Source organism: Ylistrum balloti, unplaced genomic scaffold (genome assembly GCF_031769215.1).
Source record: "Ylistrum balloti isolate Yb309-2 unplaced genomic scaffold, AGI_CSIRO_Ybal_v1 Utg370662, whole genome shotgun sequence".
Lineage (NCBI taxonomy): Eukaryota > Metazoa > Mollusca > Bivalvia > Pectinida > Pectinidae > Ylistrum > Ylistrum balloti.
This window is the reverse complement of record NW_026782401.1, coordinates 1127900-1152613: the sequence shown is the minus strand read 5'-3', so window position 1 is coordinate 1152613 and position 24714 is coordinate 1127900. Positions and strand designations below refer to the sequence as shown.

The 24714-nt window shown below is 34.1% G+C and overlaps 1 protein-coding gene across 1 annotated transcript; it reads right to left on the bottom strand.

Moving 5' to 3' along the window:
• Positions 1 to 2960: 2960 nt before the first annotated feature.
• LOC132557351 (homeobox protein Hox-D4a-like) lies at positions 2961 to 24710 on the bottom strand. Its single transcript, XM_060221842.1, has 2 exons — positions 24131 to 24710; positions 2961 to 3262 (listed from the first exon to the last, which is right to left on the bottom strand). Exons 1-2 carry the CDS (start codon positions 24708 to 24710, stop codon positions 2961 to 2963), a joined length of 882 nt encoding a protein of 293 aa, XP_060077825.1.
• Between the last annotated feature and the right edge of the window lie 4 nt (positions 24711 to 24714).

Genomic DNA, 24714 nt, shown 5'->3' with positions numbered 1-24714 from the left:
AATTTTTATTAATTATAACGATTCTTTCTTCTTAAATCATACAATTTCAAGATTCTCGCTAAACAGGGACAAAACGAATTTCTACGCGAATACAACAGTATACAACTTCTAATTCACCATTCTCTCTTACAACTTTAAAAATCGTACTTTCCCCGGTACTGGATTCAAATCATTGGTTTTAGATACATATAAAACATGTCATGTTTTTTTTTCAGTGAAAACTAATATACCGTTTACCTTTCAATGAACTATACATAGTCAATGAAGAAATCAATATTTGGTGTTGTTTCGTATCTATGGAAAATGTAGGAGTAAGCAAACATTAATTATGTACAGTCATTGTTTAAAAAACGGTTGTGTTTAACAGAATGGCAACAGTATGGTCTATTTTATCAGAAAAAAAGTTCAGTTAAAACTACGTATTTTTATAGAGAATTACATCTCCATTCACACAAAAATAACACACATACAACTTGCTTCTTTCAATAATTTCATTCAAATCCATACATACCTAATTCTTTCGTGTCTTGCACTATAAAATGTGTTGTCAATTACTTCTCTATTTTCTCAAAGAATACCGAAAATAACTCTGCATCCATTTCAACATCATTAATATTTCTAATGTAAACGAAGATAAACAAACCTACATCTCCAACACACTGGATAAGGATTATCAAGTGGTCACCATCAGCGACCTATACAGAAAGGTAATATATAGATCTCCGATGAGACAACTTATTTGGGAAAAAAATACATCGTTTTGTATTTCTTCGTTCGTCAAGAAAAAAATAACTTTCAACACATGTATAAATAACTAAATTCTAAGCAGGTACTATTTTATTCCGCGATATCCATACGCATAAGTGGGCGGAGCTTATGAGCCAAGAGATGTATCGAATTTTTTGATTGGCTACCTACCAACAAAAAGAATTCTGCCTACCTCTATGTGCATTGGAGCGTAGTAAACACAGCTGTGCCGTGACTCAGCTTTTCTCGGCCTCCAGTATCTTTGGTTTAGGCCGATAGTGACATAGTATGTATATAGATATATTTCTTTTGTTTTGCAGAATGAGTTCATGTTTTTAATTTTTTACCGAGACGTGAAAAAACATTGTAATAGCCAAGTCTTTACTCGTGGCCTTCACGTTTAATTATCTTTCTGTGTGAGAGTGAATAAAGAATAAATGATTTTGAAAGCTGAGCCGGTTATAATATATTATATTTTTGCGTATTTTGTAGAAAAAAGTCAACAGTAGAATAGTTTACCTTGATTTATCAGATACTAACCGATAAGAAGTTCTGTGGTATTTGTTGGAGCATGAAATGAGCTTTACTATAAAACCTTTAGTTGATCAAAGAGAACTAAATGAAACAGATCAAAACGATAATAAATAATTTATCAACAGCAAATACATTCATGACGAGCTAGCATCAAGTTACTTTTGTATATTATTTGTGGGGCGAAAGAGAGAAATTAAATCTTCAAAGACGAATTTCGAAAAAAGAATGAAGACAGATATTTTTAATGTGATTATCTGCTATAGAGACATTGAGCAGTCGATTTTAATGTAATTGTAATAAATTTTCTACAATTTCGTCGTATAGTTCAAGTTTAATATACAAACAGACTGTTCAGAATTTAGCGATTAATTTTTTTTAACTAGATACAGAGAAAAAGTATTGTCAAGTAACTGCGTAGAAGAATGTTTCCGATTTTAAAGTAAACATATATTTTGTTTATAGAAACGACTTCTTCCTCGAAGAAAAGTAAAGATGTAAATAAAAAATAGAATTAATTTTCGTTGATGATTTGTGTATGGGTTCACATTATCATGTTTATCTATTTCCACACGAAAATACTAAAAATATCTTTATTTAGATTTCTGGTGAAATTGACGGTCTATCTCTTTTATTGGCCAAATCTGAATGGCACATTGTTTAAATGAAAAATCATGTTTCTGAAAAAAAAGATTCATCGCACATTTTTACATTAATACAGAATCATATTTTGTATCGGTAGCTGACTTGAAAATTAAAACAGGACTAAACATATTCATCTGTCATAAGTGAAAATCTGACCTTACCAGTTGTGTGCGAAAAAGCTTTAGAATGAGGTTTAGCACGGGACACTTCTTTCTTGGACAACTAATTCACACCTGAAACCTCTCTGGATGTAACCTACGAAGGTTGAGATGAAAAGGACAACAGTGAAGACGAAAACACTCCACAATCGTCAAACGGGAAATGATTAAAAAAAAAGCACTGTCACAATCTATCAGCCTTCTTCTTGCTGACAAAATTCACATTTGTAGAATTATATTACAAGAATAGGTACACATAATTTCATCCAAGTTCATACCAAATATATATCAAGCGGAATTTTCATTTCATTTTATCTTTTGACATTTTTCCCCTTTCTATTAAATTTGAATAATTTATTTGACACTGGCAACATTAATGAACTACATACTCTTTAGTATTCAAAGTGTAACGACACACTTAAATGAACGACAAAAGACTTTTAAAGAAAACCGATGTATTTTAAGAGCAATCTGTAAAGAAATGTGACGTTCAAATCAGTCCTGAATGCACACATATTATTCTTAAAATATATTTGGTAATCATACTTGAAACTTGGATGGATTATTGTATCTGGAATTCTTGACTTTTGTTTACCCTATATAACCATCACAAAGCTGTGCACAATCCTGAGTACGTGTAAAAAATACCGTACCGATGTCAATAAGCGCACATCACCCCTTTGTTAAAGCGTACCGCACGCTTCATAATGAGTGCATCTCACCTATAACACAATGGGACCAGAAAGATGAGCAAAAATCGGGAGTTCGTCTCGTTTCTGTAACCGTCTTTTTACCCTGAGTAGAATAATGTGTGTTTATTTTCATATTTTTTTCGTTCTCGTTATATCAAAACTCTGCCAACAATCACACTAATATCACTTAATTGGAATAATTGTTCTCGTCCGAACTTGGGCTCGCGCCAATATTTGTTCTTTCTGAATCTGTTTCAGGTTTTGACCTATCTGGGCCAGTTAATTTTGGAATATTGTTCTCCTTTTTCCATTTCATTCGTCTATTCTGGAACCAGATCTTAATCTGACGCTCCGTAAGTCCTAGTAGATGTGCGATCTCAATCCGCCTTCGTCTCGTCAAATATCGGTTGTAGTGGAACTCTTTTTCCAGTTCAAGAGTTTGGTATCTGGTATAGGTCTGGCGCGTTCGCTTCTGCTCATACGTTACTTCTGCAAAATAATTAAAACCTATATTTTAGCAAGTTAAGACTGTTTTGAACATGCGTGAAAAAATACCTGTAAATAAACACATTGATCATCACCATGCTAAGTATAAATATTTAAAAATGATTTAATACTATTGTCATAAATCTTTAGATAACAAATAATTTTTAAATAACGATAATTTATATTTATAACAGTGATATATATATTGTGTCAGGCATATCAGTTTTTTGACCAGGTGTTACAAAATATTTAAATGTTAAAATTATATATACCTTTTGATTGAACATATCTCTATGAAATATATGAATAATCAAACGTTCGGTTTATTGAAGTCATCGACGGGGTCTATCAAACTGAACTAAATACATGATATTAACACCGTAACCCTTGCCAGGTAGCACCACAGCACACGTGTATAGGTAGAAAGAAGTTTATCGTCAAATCAGGACAATTTACATTATACGAAAGCGGAGCTAGCGTTTTTCGTAAATGTATGCTTTGCTTGAGGGCATTTTCTTGGTCTCATAGTGTCTACACTCCCTCGTTAACTGTAGTTTATTTGCCTGATATTATTAACCATAAAAACGAGGTAAAATATCAATTATTACTGACTTTATAAACCTAAATCATGTGATAAATCTGTTTAATTTTGGCATATAAAAACACCTGTGTTACGCTGACAACATGTAGAGTTTGAAACAATATTTGTTATCCTTATAGTTTTTCATGTCTAGAATTTTCCTACTGAAACAACTTCTGAAGGTGCATTTTACAAAACACATTAAAAAAGATATATTTTGCCACAGGTCTCGAGAATTTATATAAAATTCTTCATTAAAAAAAATTAAAAAAGATGTAATAAGAATATTTTACGTTGAATTGCAACGTTTCCCATCGATGATAAAATATCTGTATTCTGCATTATGAATACAAATGAATGATACACTACCTGAAGTTGTCTCTCAGCGGTGTTTATAAATTAGCATTAATGTAAACAGGTGTCGATTTTAGAAATAAAAATCACGAAACTTCCATGTAGGCAATATTGTCATATTTATTCAGCGTACCCATTAAATTCACTGGACATTAAACTAAAATTTGCATAAAAGTGTCAACAAAGTAATAGAATTATAATTTATCGCGGTGTGTATCAAAGAAGCATTTCCTGATTGCAATTTGATATATAGTTCTGCACGGTAAAAAAAAATAAGGGAAATGGTTTTATTTCTTCGGATAGGAGCGTTTTGTTTACACGTGAGACCCTGCATGTAGAATGTAATAAATTCCCTGTAGTGAAAAAAATGAAAGTGTTTTATTGATGAAGTGTTGATAGCACGTGCGGTTTAACACGTGAATTATTTAGTTTCAACTTGAAACCTAGCACCACACACATGGTGAATACCTGTACACAGCCCACTACTGTATCGATTACAGGACAACTAACCTATCTTTACGTCATCGTGAAAAAAAACCGATTGATTTAGTTCGTGGGCATGGAACATAATGAATTAATTACTAAAAAAACACATATTTTAATCATGTACTAATAACACATTTAAAAATAAGATTAAAACTTATATCAGAAAATTCAATTCAGAAAAACTGAGCTAATGACGTGACTGTGTTGTACAAAGGGTTGGTAGTGGAGAGGAGTTTAGAGTATGAGGGAAAAGGCAGAAGAACGGTATATCAGGAATAAAATAGATTTTATCTATAAATTAGGTCATAAATTCGATAATTAAAGTGCTAAATCAATTAACTATAACGAAATACCACACGGAGGAAAATAGCGCCGATCGACAGGCACGCGTCCATTGAAGATAACAGAAGTTTCAGGGTATTGATTAAAACACAAAATATAACACCATGATCATGTTCAGTCATAAAGCTATCGTTTGTACATAGGAAAATTCTCTACGTTCTCCCATTGTTTTAGGTGTATGTGATAGTTTGTACATGATCGTTTCAAAATCATTTTTATAATGGACCATTTTTTTTATATTTTACTTATATTCAATTTTAATTGTTTTAAAAATTCTAATCAATAAAGTGATTTTAAATAATAGATTATTTGTTACTAACTGGAGGTTGTGTAATATAGAAAAAACAATCCACATTTTATACCAAGAACTAACCCTTGACCAATGAGAAAAGTCTCTTGGGTATGGAACATTGTCATTGGTCTAGACGCATTAATTATTCTCTTATCTGATTGGATATGGCTACCGTCACGGTGTATCACTGGGCGAGATATGTGAAATGTCACTTTCCTTCGAGCTGACAGACTCAAAATCCTGATATATCTAAACAATGACCTTCCATGACATAGTTCGTCCTTATTAATGAAACCATAATTAAGTTGAACGGATATTTCTTCATTAGCCAATTAAATGAATCGATACAGAGTCGCCAACAAAAGCATTTCTTGATGTCAGTACACGATAAGCATTTTAGCACATTTTATATTTTTGTATTACTCCAAGTTAGTACCTTCATATAACCGAATATAAATCATATAAGCCCATGAACTATGTTTCAGCTTTAATAAATTTATCTATCATTTCTTGCGTATATCACTACAATAACACGAGTTTGCTATTCCGTTTCAATACAGTATTCCGGAATGGAGTCACATTCCCTCCGTCTCCGGTCTTTAGTCTAGACGCCGTTTTTTTCATTTTTTCTCTCCATTGACACTTATCAAGACTCCCCATGGCCCATCTTAAGTGTTAGGCATCTACTACACAGGCTACCGATATATCAATCACACAAAAACATGTTTATAGTCCAAGTGAAGTAAATAGTACCGATAGGGGGCTGGTCATTTCACCAGAATTTCATATTCTGACATCAGTTCTTAATGAGATTTGGGTCTCAGTTTAAACCCGACACATACCGGGCGCACAGTGTTGAGTGCGGTTATGGCTAACACTAGTCTTCCTGCCTATGTCACAGTTCTTAGGCAAGTTTACAGCGTAGATTGATAGGATTTTTCTTTACTTTGTAACAACAGACGGAAGCATCCACGCGGGAAATGATTGTCTGGCATTCCAACACTAATTCCAGAAATACATCCACGCGATTTTCAGTAAGATTTGTTCTAATGTCCGAAAACATTAGAAGACAAATCATGCTTCCAATTAAGAAAAATGACTTTTTAGTGTTGTCATGATTTTGGCAATTTTATAAGAAATTCTGCTCTAAATGAGGTCATTATTATCAAGTGGACGAATCGATTTTCATATTCCTGTACGTTTTTTCCTTATTCATATTTTACTTTCCATTGGTGGTAAAATATATCTACGGTTAAATTCCATACTGTCACAAAGTTTCTGAACGATTTTAATGTTTTCACACCTGTGAATTTCACATATAATCGATTTTTAACATTAGTGTTAGAATTCAAATGTAACATATGCTAGCTGAGCAATCTCGGACACAAGAAAAAAACGTTACATAACATATCTATCAAAGTAATATATAAAAACCTATTTGATATATAAGTTGAAAGTAAACATTATATGAGCGCCACTTTGACAAAACTTTAAAGCATTCACCATTATCTATATAGAAGACGACGCCTTTTCATATTTTTTTCTATTGCTATTTTTACTATTAAACAGATACTCAAATATAGAAAATTTGTATTGAAATACATTCTGTATGATATGCAAATATATGGATTACAATAATGTATACGTATGTAAATATATGAGTGCGGTATGCTCTGTGCTCACTCGCACGCACCAATAATTTAACAATGCTTTTATCGCGGAGTCTCAAACTACGTTTGTGATCTCGTAAATCAAAACGCGGTAGAGATTGTTGTCTTTATCTCCTAGTTGTCCTATGATGTATCGATTCCATTTATTTTCACGTGTATATAACCTTCTTTAATATTGATATATGGTTTATATAGCCATCCAAATCAACGTAAACGGAAGTGCCCCTGTAACAGCCGCGCACTCCGCGCAATACATACTCAGGGTTTGATGTATGAATTTATAGTTTATTTCATATTTTAAATTAGATATACTTCGAGGTGATAAATAATAATTAACTATATTTCAAATGCATTTCTTTTATAAATGTTACCTGTAATTATACATAATTCGCCGGATGTTTTTAGCAACCGGAAATATGACCGGACAAGAGATATTCTGTCCTTGACTTAAAGAATTTTAGCGGATTTTTTTTAATAATTATCATTATCATTACTTTTTATTTCCAGACAAACTAAATCCAAATATAACTGCCTGTAGACTGAGAGTAGACACTGAAACATTGATTAAATACCTTTCTGAATCGGATTGAGGGAGATTGTTTGGTGCTGGGATATATATCATCTTAGTTGCATTTGGAACATGTCCAAAATCAAATATCCGAACGAGAATTTAAAAAAAGGTCATGTATTTCTTTAAGAATATGTTAAATACTTCAAAATCTATTTTTAGTTGCTAAAATCCTGAATATATCAACACCGATATTGACATTAAAATATATCTTTGGTAATCTGATGGGGAAATTCATATTGAGGTGCAATATTTCCCCTGTACATGCGTATTAAGCTGTCCCTGCTTTGTTTTACCGACCATGGATATTTCCTATTGCTTCTGTAATTTGCCAACCTGTGTGCTCATGCTGGCCCATTTAAAAGTAGGAGCATTTCTGTATGAATGCTAATCTAACTCAAGGTACGAGAAGTGATTTTATGTAATAAAAGAAAAATCTATTGACCTTGATATAAAGGATAAACGGGGTGCTATTGAGACTGAAGTGTACTGAACTACGGCTGAAGACGTTTTAATAAGTATAGAACATACAGTCTGCAGAACAGTCCTCTTAAATGTATAGGCAATAGTAAAAATCCCCACTCCATGACACATGTGCATGTTCGAAGTTCCCCAGACGTGGCCTCTGGTGGTCTCTGGGGAACGCCATCCCCTTGCACCATCAGAGCGTGCTACCAGTTAGGGTTGCTGCCTTGCCCTTTTAGTCAGCGCTCATCTCTTGGGAAACCACACGAGTTTACAGCGTTCTCGTTTGTAACGAATCCATAGTATGCCAGGACGAACACGTTCTTTAGAAAGCAAACAACCTCGTGGCTCTTTAAAGCCATGGACACGAGCCAAACTCCATCCAATTCCATACGTAAGAGGACTGTACAGTCACCAGCCAAAGTTTCCCGACTATTCCGAGTTGTCCTACGGCATACTTAGACATTTGGAGAAGGATCAGATACACGATCATATTCTCATATTTGAAATATTTTGTTATTGAATAACAATCAATCATGACGTAAGGATTCGCAGTGTTTTGTGGCCTTGTAACTGTTTCCACAATGTCTGTCAAATTATTCCCAGATATTTTGTTTGAGAAGCTAGATAACAACGGAGTTGAGAAGCTTACACCATTTTACTACAAAAAACGCTAATGTAATCAAACAAACGTGTATGTACACCAAATATTTCATTGTAACATCTATTGTTTGGCGATATTACACACACCTGTATTTTAACACCAAATAACCCGTGAAGACTTCTACATCGCTTACCCCGTGAATCTCATTTCTCCACGAAAAAAATACGCGACGTGTATATATGATTTAATATCTTTTGCTGCATATCAAAGACATATCAGATTACTAATTTGTAGAAGAGAGCGGGGTAGATAATAAAAAGTCATTGTTATAACGAACACAGTTGTGTAACTATGTTAAAAGGAGGAAAGTCTCTAGGTTTACACCCTCCCATAGATCTCTACCCTTTCAAACGCTCATGAGACTATGATTTGTGTGTGGTTTTTGTATTGGAATTACGTTGCATGCACGTGTCTTGGCTCTCGCATGTGTAAGTGTGGTATATTATACACCAACTCAATTAGACATCCATTCTATGCGCGACTTACATTATTTATGGGCATGCGCAAACCGCTATCTACTTTTAACCTTCAAGGCCGCGTAGATCCTTATTGATAATACATGGCGTTAAACAAATTATTGCCTTAGTTCCAATATGATAAAGACACCAGATATTTCTTTGTTATAGCAAAATATTTCATAATCAATTTTTCTTGATTTGTTGCTCGTTCAAACATCTCGTACATTTTTTACCCTACGATGAAAAAACAAGAGTTATAAACCGGAATTAAACTCCCAGGAGATTTCTTCTCCCTGACGGGTGCTTAATACTACAAAAGGGCTTTTGTTTTTTGCCTTTGCATTAGAAATGTTGATTTACACGATGAGATTCATTGTCTTTACATCTCAGCAAGGATCGATGAATACTGCGTATAAATATCATAGCTGTTTCGATAAGTGTGCGATTACACGAACAAGAATATTGTGTACAGTATCGTAATTGTACACTGATGGATCTATATACCGCCTGGAAGCGAAACCAATAAATCAAATTAAGTTTACATGTATATTGTTACAATACGTATATGATAAAGCATCAGCTTGGAAAATAAAATATAATTCGAAAGTAAGTGTAGAAATTGTTAGCATCAATTCACATAACTGAAATTGTATTCGGAAATGAAAACTCGTTGTGAAAATATCAGATTGGAAAATACCTTTCTAATATAATATCACATATGTCCATCCCTTCCCATTTTCAGGTTAAATTGCGTTAAACTAATACCGTATCATCTTATCATTTTTTAGACTTGAAATCTTTATGTATGGGAATTAATTCCCTAGACGTAGTGTGTACTGTATGAACGGAAAGTAATCTTCTAGAGGTGAGGTTTACTGTATGTTCGGGGATTAATCACTCAGACATAATGTTTACTGTATGTTCGGTGATTAATCACTCTGACATAATGTTTACTGTATGTTCGGGGATTAATCACTCAGACATAATGTTTACTTTATGTTCGGGGATTAATCACCCAGACATAATGTTTACTGTATGTTCGGGGATTAATCACTCAGATATAATGTTTACTGTATGTTCGGGGATTAATCACTCAGACATAATGTTTACTGTATGTTCGGGGATTAATCACTCAGACATAATGTTTGCTGTATGTTCGGGGATTAATCACCCAGACATAATGTTTACTGTATGTTCGGGGATTAATCACTCAGACATAATGTTTGCTGTATGTATAGGGATTAATTCCCCCACACGTAATGATTGCTGTATGTATAGGGATTAATTTCCCCACACGTGATGTATACTGTATGTATAGGGATTAATTCCCCCACGCGTGATGATTGCTGTATGTATAGGGACTAACCCCCCACACGTGATGTTTGCTGTATGTATAGGGACTAACCCCCACACGTGATGTATACTGTATGTATAGGGACTAACCCCCCACACGTGATGTTTACTGTATGTATAGGGACTAACCCCGACACACGTGACGTATACTGTATGTATAGGGATTAATTCCCCCACACGTGATGTTTGCTGTATGTATAGCGATTAATTTCATATTTATACTATGTGCAAATTCAATGTCTTTTAAAGTACAACACCATGCTTAAAGGCAGTGAAGTATATAAACAGTCGGTAAATCACCATCTATCTTCTTCTGTCATACTTAGTTCTCTGCTAAACTGCATAGGAAGTTCATTCGGAATCCGCAGTTATTCTTTTAAACTCCAACAAATTAAGATTCGTTGTTCTTTTTAAATGTAAAAGGTTTAATTATAACAAGCAAACATTAAACTATGACTCCTTAAACGGAATGATGACCTTCCAAATAACATTTGAGTTCTACAACATATATTGCATATACACAGATGTGTATATGCAATTTGCATTCTCCACTTGAAAGCTAAGTGAATTTCGATATATATATCTAAATGAAAGTGATAGTAAATCCACAGTCTGAGGTGTATAATACATTAAGTAACGGATATACGTATATAGAACGTTACAATGCTACATATGAGATTCCAGATCCGACAATTCTAATTTGACACTTTAGCTTTAAAGTCACGTACGCGGAGATCGCCATCTAGGACAGTCATCGATTTGGTGCCCTACACCTATCGGGCAGACACGGTCTGCTGCTTCCGACCTGTGTGTACGTTATGTGTAACGTTAAATCCGACAACCCATTTATGCTTCATCATTAGTAATTGTAAAGTTCCAGAAACTTACATTGTGAAAAAATATTTTTCTCTTTTTTCATTTTTCTTAAAACGAAAACAAACATTTTCAAGCTGACGTTAAGTTGCATAATACAGTTTAAGTAAAATTCATAGACAACCACATAAACACAATTGCATTTTCCAAAACAAATGAAAAATTATGAGGATGGAGGTTATGCACTAACAGCAGCTCTAGTGGAGGCGGTATACACATCTGTTCACTGTTGATGGAGCCACACTGACATTATTTATAGCGCTATCACATTGAAATTCTCAGATTGATCTTCGAAGGCTTGACGCCCTGTACGATCAGAACGTTTGAAACTGTCTCGAAATGAAGACAAGACAACAAACTGTAACTGTGAAGATACAAGATAACTAAAACGTAAGGAAACATAAATATACCTATTTCCCTTCTATATAGTCAAGCTTTAACGAATGCGCCTGAACGGAAGCAACACACAAGTATGTGAGAGATAGACAATAACCAAACGTGATCTGGCAAATTACTCCATTTTTTTTTCATTAGCGATTAGCCAATCGAACATGAAGGTCTTGCTAAAAGTAATCGTGCTACCAGACCATCAAACGAATTTTCGGTTATACTTAATGGAGATCATAAAAATGAGTACAAAAAACAGAGTGATCACAATTTAATAACAGATGGAAATTTTCCGTACGATTTTTAAAATATTTATGCAATTTTTATGTCTCCTCGTAAAACTCGCAAATATGAATTAATTCCATTGCCGAAATGGTTTCATGTGAAATTTAACAGACCATGACAGCATTAGATGTTACTTACATCAAGCATGACACTACGTATGCTGTGAACGAATCGTAAAGCTGCATTATATGGATATGTATTAATTTTCCCCTTAAGTTACAATTTTATGACGGCCCAATTCGTGAAAAAATGTCATTCGTATGATAAAGTTATTTAAAGCTACAAAGTCTGTGCCACCTGTAGCTACGTCATGCTAACAAGTATGACGTCAGATATCGTAGCACCCTATGGGCCGATTTTTATTATTTTTTTTTTCAGGGTTCGAATTTTATGCCATGTGATGTCTAAAATTGTTTTTTATTTCATCAGGCAATATTTTTGAATAAACATGAGTAAAAGCCGACTTTTTTTATCTGTGATACAATCAAGGTGTAGGGTTGGCTTGGTGTCGGATGCCATGATCTAGTGTTAACATGACACCGTTTTGTTCCATAATTGTAACGTCCAATAAATCTCATTGCTGACACAAAATGCGTTAGATTTCATGCATGCTGTCAGAAAAAAACACCATGTATGTAATTCCTCACTCGTCTGACAGATCTGATTGAAACCGAAAAGTACATTAAAGACAAATAATCCACGGAATGAAAAATGAATACATAACATGCGAAATTAAACGTTATTTGGAATACCGTGTCAGTAAAGTTACGTTTCCGGTTATAGTAATGATATTAAAACGCATGGGTCGGTCCATTGGGTGATTTGAGGGGGTGAGGGGAATGCACGTGATGTGTTATCAGTTGAGAAGATCACATATATCATTCATGTTATCACATAGAACCACTTCAAAACAACAGTTCTGGATTAAAGTATGATTCACCATTCGCCCAGAGCTCGGACGCAATGAGGGATGAAACAATTCACTTCCTCCCTAATCGCTTCATCACCGGTAACATGTTGTCGATACCGTTATCTGGTGTACTGTACCTTAGTTCATTAAAGTTCATTATATTTCACAGAATTATAGTTATTACCTTAAATGACCAAGTTGGCTATACATACACTGTCGGCATATTTTTGTAGCATGCTTCACTTTGAAGTAAAAAAACATTCATTTTTAAATATAGCTTCATTAATATCGATTGATTTGCCATGCGTAACACTTTAATTCATTAATATATAACTCCATAATTTCAAGCTGGGGTTCCTCTGCTGAAGTCCTTGAACTATTTTTTTCCAGGTTAAGGGTTATTGGTCTTGGAAGTTATTTCCCTCGGAGTAACTGCCCCTGAATTTTCTAAGATTTGGAGTGGATAAGTTACAAGTCCCGACACTGCTATCATCTGGTTTTGTAGTATTGTTATTTGAGTTACGATTATTATTTAGAACAACTGTACCGATGTACCATGCATACGGCTTGATCATCGATCATTTTATTTTAATACGTTTTTAAAAAATAAATAGCAGCTCAAATTGAATAGCGGTATACTATGCCAGGTACATTTTATACGGGTTGCAAATTTCCCCCCACACCGTACCACTTGGGTCAGTATAAATGTTATCAGGAAGCGGGGGTTATGTAGATATAGTAAAATAACACGAAATCTTAATATGACTCTGCGTATTGTCACCTATCATCGCAATATACAATGCCACGACTCCGATAAAACACACAATATCAGAGGTTGCTCAGACAATCGCAATAGCATTCCGTCTGCTAATCCGGATCTTTGCTGGTTTGCAATGGGTTGTTGTGAGAATTTTTCATTTTCCATTCATTGCTTCGGAAATTTCTCTAACGTATCGATTGTAAGCACGTCAGATATATCTTATTAGCATCAGGTTATGCTTTGGGTTTGTATTTGTGATACTTAAAGAAAAGAAGGAGATTTATGACACCTGATATGATCGGTGTTGTTTTCGTACACGATACCTGAATATGTACTTTTATTTCACTTGGGATGAATCACATACATATCCCCTAAGATTGTAGATAATTTTGCACACGTCGTCCATGTTTCGGTCATTATCACTCTCGAGTCACGGGTAACAAAGTTTGTCAACAACCTGTTCCGAAAAGTCATACATATTTAACATGAAGTCATAATGCACGTGGCATTGACACGATATCGATTAATAAATTGTCTCCGAGGACGAATATGGACGATACGGTTTGTCGGACACGTTGACAGGACGAGAGGACAGACCGACCGTGAGCTGCATCCTACGTCACGCACCACCGGGCAGTGGAAACAGGTTTGGATCCTGCCTTCTGCTCTTAGGGTCGCTTTGTCAAAAGTCATAGTACAGACACGAACGTGCATGAATGAGAAAATATGGAGCAAACTTTCAAGTGAATTTATGATCTTCATAAAATATGCATCTAGCTTTATTTTCTGTTACACGTTTGATCGCGCGATAAGATAAACATGTTTATGCATGAGTGACGATGTGGTTATAGCACAACTGTGCACAACAGCAGTGACCCGATGCCTCCATCGCATACCACAGGGATTTGGAACGAATTCCCAAACTCACATCTCCCTATACTTATACTACATACACCGGAAATATTGACCGTGGAGTTGGGAATTACGACAACCCCCTGTGTCAAACACGTTTTCTGCGTCCTTGTCGTCACATCAAATACTACAGCCTAACCAGGAAGACATCTTGTAGAAGCGAGATTAGAGCTAGAGGAAACAGTTTACGACATGTTTTCTAAACACAAAACGGTTGTGGTATCTTTACATCTAATCCATGGACCGGAACTCACGTTTCCCCTAAATCAATACATAGCATAAAGAGTACAGACACCAAACTACCACTATACAGCTTTGATTCTTTTGTTTGATAGAACACCAGGGTCACATTTAATATTGTTACGACATTTAAGTATAACGCTAACGTTGTCAAATTTTATTAGTAAAGCATACTGCGCCTTCCATTGATCTTTGTACAGAAACACACAGCTAAGAAAGTTGGAAGAAACCCAAGCCGGATCTAAGTAGAGTTACTTTCATTTACCGGGGTTGTACAAGTCAGAGTCTGACCATTTATCTTGACCAAACATCTCTTCATACAACAAATAAATCCAAAAGTATCGTTTCCTCCGTGTCTTCTGGTCTATTGCTAGCGACCCTCAAATGAACCTATTAGCAACTCTAGAAGGATTTTAAGATCGATTAGTTTTTTGGCACTGTGGTCAAAATTAACTGCGTTAATGTTTTGTCATAATTTATCTTGTTGTTGTGTCAATATTTATTCCATCCAGTCCTGGAGAAGAAGATTTTTTGAGTGCATCTCGTTAGGCTTAAGTGTCATATATATTACATACATGACTTCAACAAAACACCAAACAAACACACGGGAATGTAATTTGTGTAAACGCATTCATTCATATGTGCTGAGTGATGTAAAACGTCAGCTGATATGATCTAGTGGGGATGCTAACACTCCAGCCACGGCATGTCTTCATCAGCCTCCACAAAAAAATGAATGATAACCCACAAACCAAGGTTACTCAAAGCAAATCAATTCTGGACTCCAAAATAAACCTTAACAAGCATACGCCAGAGGGAGTTTGATATTTACGTCGAATTCTTAGTGGTTTTTTTTTTATTATTGTTCTCAAGTTAGAAATATAACTGTTTATTAATATAATATTTTTCCTTGTGCAAGTCAAACCGTTTGGTGTCAGAATATCAAAAGTGGAACAGGAAGGTGTCTCGCTGAACCCTAAAGTCACCGACTGCGACACATTCATAAATTACTTAACTCATTTGCCAAATATACAAATATTTGTCCTCGTTACCAGAATGACTCCTACCTGTGTATTAATTGTTATTCGCGCAGGTATGACTTAATAACTTTAATTATATGTCGCCCGATCATGGCACCGACTAACCTTCAGGTGACACTCTATGAATTAACACTGATACTTATTTACTTCTCGTAAATTACAAGTAAATAAATAGATATGAAGTATATATGCAAATGGAGTGAAAGGTACTTTTGGGGAAAAATGCACCCTTAAGTGCTTATATAAAAAATAGTTAAATGCAGATTTTTAGCTATTTATTGATCCTTTACTTATTTCTATGACAAATGAGAAATCCAAACATATGGCAGGTGCGGTAAGCGATTGTGTTTTTCATTTCATAAAAATGGTTTCAATCTTTTATCTATTTACTTAATTTTCATGCAAGACAGGTAATTCTCGTGCGAACATCTGTTCGGCTTCGACAGACTGGTACAGAGTAAAACCTTCTCTGTCACTAGTACTTTTATACAAAACGAATTCAGGCCAAACATCAAACTATCAATTATAATTCTTCTTTCGATAAAAGTATTAAAGCCATCATCTTCTCAAACACTCAAGAAAAAACACGACATGGGAATAAAAATATTTGTTCTCTTTCTGGCGTAATCATATTAGATGGATAACTATACCATGTCGGAATTGAAAGACACGGTTTTTAGAGTGGTTGTCTACTTTACGACGTCGTGGAGTTAAGCAAAAGTGCGGAACCATGGAGTGAAAGAGATCGTAATTCATGCTGCCACATACTCAGTAATGAATAACAGATAGCATAGTTGTTCCAACTTGCAGTAGCTTGCTTGGTACACGAGGACACTGTAATCAACTAACCGTGCAGGGTATGTCTTAGTCTTGCTTAGTATTGCAAACGGTGCATTTCGGTTTTTACTGTGACATGTCAAGGTGAATGACCTGTCAAGGTGAAATGGTTTGTTTAGTAAACCACGTGGTTATTTTATTTTTTAATGATAAGAGAAGCCAAGAGAATTTCAATTTCAACAAAAGGTTGTTTGTTGAGAAAAAATATCTATAAATCCGTAACTGAGGTGAATATGGGTCGTCTGGTAATTTTCTACAGAAATAAAATATTGATGGTGTTATTTCTGATATCGACACTCATCTCTTTTGTTATAGTAACACACCATTACACATACAAACCATCGTCATCAAACCACCGTCTTATCGTCACTAACATCTATTTTAAAGCTCCGGGTTATTTCACTTCCATATCCTACTGTAAATCCGCGTTTTATAAAAATAAAGTTATAAAAAGATAAATCTATAGCTCGATCCTTATTTTATGTTTCTGTTTTCAGTTTTGTTTTATTTCCAACATATGAGTGAACCGTTACTATAAACATATGCACGGTATAGTATGTCACCTGATCGACATGGATGGGTAGTTTCTTCAGAAGGTCGAATGTCTTTGTTTAATCTTTAATGCGCTACATCAGTTGTAATGGTGTGTAAATTCATCCACTTCACTAGTTATGTTTAAAATTGCAATATTTAATTAATTTATACACAGATACAAAGTAAGCTGCATCGAAGCGTTCGTTCGATACTCACTTTGATTCTGATCACATGGTAGCAACAAGCCGATGCTCTTTACAAAATATTCAACGAAAAATATTTATCAAGGAAACAAATCTTCTTTTTTGTGTTGTCTTGATTGCCGTGAAAAAAGTGGTAAATTTTGCTCGAGATTTTACCGTCTAAAATGTGGATTGTTTGTTGTATATAATTGGGTTACCGTTATTGGTTTACATCAGACTGTCCACTATATGTGACGTTTATTATCATAATTCAATATTGAGATATGATGCACTGTGAAAACGTAATGTAAATTTACATATCCAGAGAAAAAATATTTCAAAACACTCCGAAGTTATCAACCAGTGATATGATATAATTCTCGGAGTTTTTCCTTCAATTCAAACCCCATCTTTCTTATATCTGATAAACTGCCTAGTTTCCGTATAATAGATTCGAGTATGAGGCATGACATCTCTAACTACTTTGATTCGAGTGTCGCAGTCAACTTCTCGAGATAAAGAGCGAAAGAGAGAGAAAAACACATAAGTGACTAAGGATGATTTCCGGTAACCCTGCTCGGCGGTAATGCATTTTTGATAAATACCAACAGTTCGTTATGACGGATAAGTAGCAACACATTCAAGAAAACAAACGCATTTTAAAATTTAACGTGTGTCTCTTACTTTGGTCTGTGGGATAACTAAAGAGGATATAATTAATCAAAAGCACCTGTTTCTCAGCTCCACACTTACCCTGGTTGATCTTCCTTCGCTTCCGATATCATTAATATTTGTTTCACTTTTGTGGGTGTCTCGCTTTTTTCTTGTGTCTGTGTTTGGAGTATGTTAGTTTTTTTAATGCATGTGCTGCATCATATATTGGAATCCAATTTTGGGACATGATTCTGCAAGCTTTGTTAATTATTTCTGATATCAATTTTTTTTTTTTTATTTTGTTTCATTAAGTCAGTCTGTACTGTTCATCACAGTCTTTGATGTGGGTGTGGTGTTGATAAAACGCAGTAAAGCTAAGCATATGCTTATAATTATGAAACTTTTCTCTACCTAGATATGCATAAGAACGATATATTTTATCGAAAGTATAGCGTGACATTCCTCTCTTTAAAGAATCGTATTTTTCATTTCCTAAAATTCGTTAAGTCGGGACGAAATCCAATTTATTCTGATTTCAGTGAATGCCAACATTGTTTCTTAAATATACACTTGATTCAATTTTATCTGTAAATAATGTGCTATATGTTTATCAACGAATCAATTACCAGCAAAAATGTACTTTCAATTTTGCCAACTGCGATAATATTGACCGCGGTCAACGGCGAAAAAAGTACATCAATGTGTCTCTGTTGCGGCCATAGATATGTCATCACAATCTGCCGCAGCAACACAGCAGCCCCTGTCGGTCAGTCGACGGTGGCTCCCTCCATACGGCCTTAACGTTTTATCACTGTCGGCATATGGACTTTCAGATTCACTCGTTAGTCCATTAATGAGTTGTTTATGGTTTTGCATTTCTAGTTCAGTAACACATAGCACCAAGCTCTCTGTGTTCTCTCGAGGATCGATATGGTGACTAAACATACCATAGGACATCATTTGAGAATTGAGTATTCAATGGCTTGTCAATTTATACTTCGATCCTGATGTTGTTTTAGAATGGGAAAGTGATCCTGTGTAATCTTAAACATAAAGTATATAAGTAAATGCTATGAAGTCGTCGTATCTTCTAACTAATGCTTTCACCTGGAACCATATGAAAGCTAACATTACAGTTGCTCTAACAAAATCCTTCCTAGATAATGTTAAAGGGCCCAGAGTTTTTTTAAATATAAAACATATCATTGAAATCGCTACAGGATTATTTGTGTCGTCTTCACACCTAGAGAAAAACTACAAAACTTACACGCATCAAATGACATTTTCTCTACACATATCAGTCCCTTGAGTCAGAATATATATTCAAAAGACCACTTGAGAGGCAAGAATGGAATCACACGATTCACTGAGTACACTATGGACGTGGCACGGCGCGCAGATTCCAAGGCGGAGAAACATGTCCTTAAAACATCTAAATGCGATTGTCCACAAAAAGGTTCAAATCACTTGAGTAAGACGTGGCTCCAGTTTACCTTTGATTTCAAGTCATGCAACATTATTTATCGCCGATTTAGAATACAGAACGTTTGTTTGCCATACTTCCTACGGTTTATCGCCAAAATGACGGTAATTTAAGCTTTCTAAATATTCAACAACCAAGCATGAAGTTAAAAAATGGATTTGTAATGAGAATAAGATATAAAGCCTGGGGAGAAGAACTGCATCACGTGAACAAATCAGGCTCGGGCCGATTGTTGAGGAGGGGTATGGACAGACGTCTCCTCAAAAACCATATCGGGTTTTTGAAAAATAGATTATCGTCCCAGCCTGTTGAATCAGCGGTTAATCAAATGTCTTTCTTTAGAATGTATCTGTTGCCATATTACGGATGTGAAATTTAAGAGGAGTGTTCTGAAGATCTGAAATGTATTTATCAAACCATAGGAAATCTGCATATATTGTAAATATTTCACAATTACTTATATTTTGATTGATATGTTTGTACTATAATTTAAGTATTGAAAAGGTGTACTTATCCATAGAATTATTGTTGATGATATATTTACTTAAGAATGACAATATGGTTCACAGGTAAGAAATATAGATACCATAATCATACTGTATTTCTTACTTCTGTTATTCGATAAATATGAATTTTCAATATAGCAATGTTATTATAACGATACGTCTATTGTCCATGAAAAATATACAGAAGAAATTTTACGCAATTGTCGTGACTTAGTCCATTTAAAACTTACTTTATCTTTTATTAACTGTTTTTTTTCTATCATAAGCGCGAAGCTTTGGTCAAAACATCTTTTTTTCAAAACAAAGGACTTTCCTTAAATCTATATTAAATAGATTTGTTTAGTAGAAACATTTGACAGCAATTTGACATTAAAACAAAATCTATCCTTCTTTGTGTAGTGTGTGAATGGTATATAATCGGCTAAAAATACCGGAATATGGTTACAACGGAGAAATACAAATCTTCACTTTAAAAATAAAGCCAGCAGAATACATTCATTTTCTTCGATCTTCATCATTTTTTCCAGAAAATCCATTTTTCATCAGATGTTATCTTTTATTTACAACTTTGTCTTTTAATATTTGATAGACTTCCCAAACTTTTTATTGTCCATTTTCAGGAAACCTAATCATAACATTATTTCATTAACTCTTCCCTTGTGAATAGAACATCAAAGCCTTATTAATGATCAGCCAATAAGTGTAAGTGACTATTACTAGAATTAATCAATGAGATTATTGAAAAAAAAACAGATCTGTACATCGACGATTTTGGAAATTTCAACAAGTGAATATAAGACGTTTTCACCAAATTATAACCCCTTTGCTGAAATTAAATGTAATCGTGTTTTATTCTGGTCTTGCATTTTCCCATTTACTAATAGTTAATAGAGTGAACAGTGCATAAACTTTTAATTTGTCATATTAAAACATCTAATTTAAGTCAGTAGCAAATGCGAAATTACAAAACCCATCTACAGTTTAAATATGATACTAATACAAAATAAGATTTTTATTTTCTTTTGCATTAAAAGGCTTACTGTGGAAATCGAATTAGATGGTGTTTGATTATTATCATTATCCAAGACAGTAACTTTGATTTGTGTTCTAAATTTTGTATGTATTGTTTTCTCGAATGCTTTATTCTTAATTGATTTTAATATATTTCATTGTTTGTTGATTTGTTTTTATTAATTATTTATGTATTTTACAAAGATATGTGGTTGTAGATTATGCCAATAGCAATAAGAAACAAAGGTCTAGATTGCAAACCATCTTGAATCCTACATTTCAAATAATCACTATTATCATAGTTATGTTTTGATAATTCATACATGTTTTTCACATATCTTTTTTTTTTAATTTACATTTAGATATCATTTGATAATAATATTAAATATTTGCAGAAAATAAAGCGTATCAAAATAGCAACTATACTTTGACGGTGAAACAGGAAAGAAATGTATCACTACAACAATATAAGGTTGTGTATATTAATATTACTTTGGAATTATTTAGATGTATCAAATATGATTTTATTTGACCTATAAACATCACTTTGTTTCCATTTTTAAAGTAAATTTATATAATACATAAAACATATCTAACATTTACTCCTTATAATTTCTCTTCCATGGAAAGTTTGATAAAACGACAAACACAAGATGCTGCTCATATATATGAAATCAGTATATTTTAATCCTGCATTTCTCAGTCTTTTAAAATGAAAGGGACTTTTGACATTTAATAACTATTATTTCATCGCTTAAAATTACCATATCAGTATAGTTTATATGAATATATTATAACAGCAAAATGGTATGTGATAAATATTATACAGACATATTTATGTTAAAAAAGGAACTTAATGCACCTGCATTTCAATACATAATTTGAATGGAAACCTGTGCAAATGCAGAATATTACTTTCATATTTACGATTACGGGTAGTAGTTTATTATTCTATCATATCAAGACAGTTTTCATTTATTGAATGTTTAAATCATCGAAAAATATTTCTTCCTTTTAGTAGATTCCAGAAAAACATCCCAAAATATAAAGGAAGTTAACCTTGATTGGTTAGTAAGAAATTTACCATGTTGATTCCTCATAGCCAGGTCTGCAATTTTTTTTTCTGTTTGGTTTTTAAATGCTAATTAAAAGAAGTTGAGGATAAAATAAACATTTTTTATGTGGGTACTGTATGTAAACCGACCGAGTTTTCAGCAAAACAAAAAACACAATTATTTTCTTTGCGAATTTTAGTGGAAGATCACTTAGAGCCAAAAAACAATTCTTTTCTAATAAATCAATTCTAACATTAATAGCATGTTCAAAAGAAAATGGGTGTCTTACCAGTTGTGGTGTTGACTGAGTATCTCTAACATGTGGGGATATAAGAAAGAGCAGTTCATAAACTAGTTCTCACTCTATGAATCAATTAAAATATTTCACGGTTTCTAAATCATTCTTGTTCTTATTTTTACAAACATCATATATTCTCTTCTTTTTAGCTATTTGTGTATTATGGCCATGGGTCAGTGATTATCTGGTGTTAATATCATGAGAGGTTGACGGTCGTAAAAAACGGGTTGCCACCTCATAAACTGTCCATGAGTGACCATAAACGTCGAGGGTAATGAGCGAGTTACAAACATACTGAATTACAGAGCACGCCTCCTGCCCGATCAAGTCAGAAACAAAAAGTAGTATTGCTAGTTTCTTATGAAGCGAGATATGAATTATGCTGCATGGTTTTACGATGAATTAATAGCCTAATGGTGACTTTTTATGTGTAGAGTTCTGAGTTAAGGCGAGATTTATATACTGGAAGATCGTAAAAACCTTCAACCATAGTTATGAGCCAGTTAAACATGATGATATATCATATCAAACAAAAAAATTAGCAAGTCTACTTTTTATACATATTTACATGAATCAATTAAGTGATGGCCATGGTTTTTATCAGTAATATTCAACTTAAATTATGCTTATCTCATATTTTTAACATCTCGTGAATGAAATTAAAACCTTTCCAAATATCAATTTGACATGTATTTTTTCAATATACTTGAAATGCATACTAACCCTTTTATACATATATTAGTGTAATTTTTGCAATTTAATTATTCAAAGTTGTTACAAGCTATTTATATTCAATTTGTTTGAATATATCAGGCTATAACCAGAGTTTATGCATTATAATTAACAGGTAAGGATTGACAAAAAGAATAAGGAACCGTTTGAATGTAGAATTATTTGTCATAAATGAGTAAAAAAATACTGATAATGATTAGAAATTAACTATGGTACATTTCTGTTGCAAAACATCAATGTAATAATGTCATCAAGTCAAATACTGTTGTCACCAAATGTAAATAAATAGGAGATAATTTTAAATTGTTTTTACCGTAACGACCCCATCTGTCAACAAATACACACGAGACGACATGGAATGACCGAGAGGGATTGCCCTTTATGCAAATGATGCTGTTATTGACAGCCCACGGAAATTATTTTAAGGTCACTTGTGTGTGAAGATATTACGGGCCCTAGCTAGTGAAATAAATACATTTATAACGCGCGATACAAATCTCCAATGAACCGCGAGTTTGCCTGGTGTAGGATTATATCCGCGTAATTCACCAACCGTGAAAAAACAAATAGCTCACATTTCACTGTCAAACACATTTTCATATAACATAAGGGGTTTATACAGGGGTTGAAAGGGAAAATTAACACGAAACTACGTTTAAACTTGTGTATGTTCTGTCCTGTCGAGAAACTGTTGACGGCTACTACAATGTATATATGAAGTGGTGAGAAACTAGAGAGTTGAGGCCATACCACTAGGCTTTACTGCATGTGTAATTCAGCTCACATTAACTCAACCATTAAGTTGATTTACGGCAAGGGAGCTCGATGACTAGGCATCGCACAATGACATAAAATATTTATCTTATTCCTACAAACATTCTGTCTATGTCTTTTTATTTGCATTTTCAGAAAAAACATGTAAAAAATAAAAATACAATACCTCCATTCACGGCCGCTCGCATCCACGGATAAACTGCCATATTTTGTTGAGAAATTCCATTTAATGATGAAGGATTTGTGGATAGATGAGGGTGATGTGGGTTCAATTCCTGACCCGATATTGAAGGGATTTGTCCCACAGACTGGTGCTGTTCATGTAAAGGGTAAGTAGGCGGAGGGGTGGGAATACACCCTTCCTCAGTTTTAACACAACTCGGTCGATCGTCCTGGTAAGGTGAAATCCCATGCAAATGGTTAGAATGGCTAAAATTGTGTGAATTTTGATAGGGATATATGCTACCGTTTCCACCCGGACAATATCCTTGCTGTTTAGCTACAAGGTTCATTGGTTGGATCTGGTTCTGTGAGTCTAATCTCTCGTACATAGGATAGCAATTATAGTTGCCCATGCTGTATGTTGTATTTTCATTTTCATAACACATATTGTGAGTTGATGTCGAATGATATCCTCCAGAATGGTGGTTGTCCAGTGACTTTTCAGCGCGTGGATAGAACACATCCGAATGTCCAGCGTTAGCAGCCATGTGTGCCGGCAGTAGATTTCCTAAGTAGGAACTCATAACC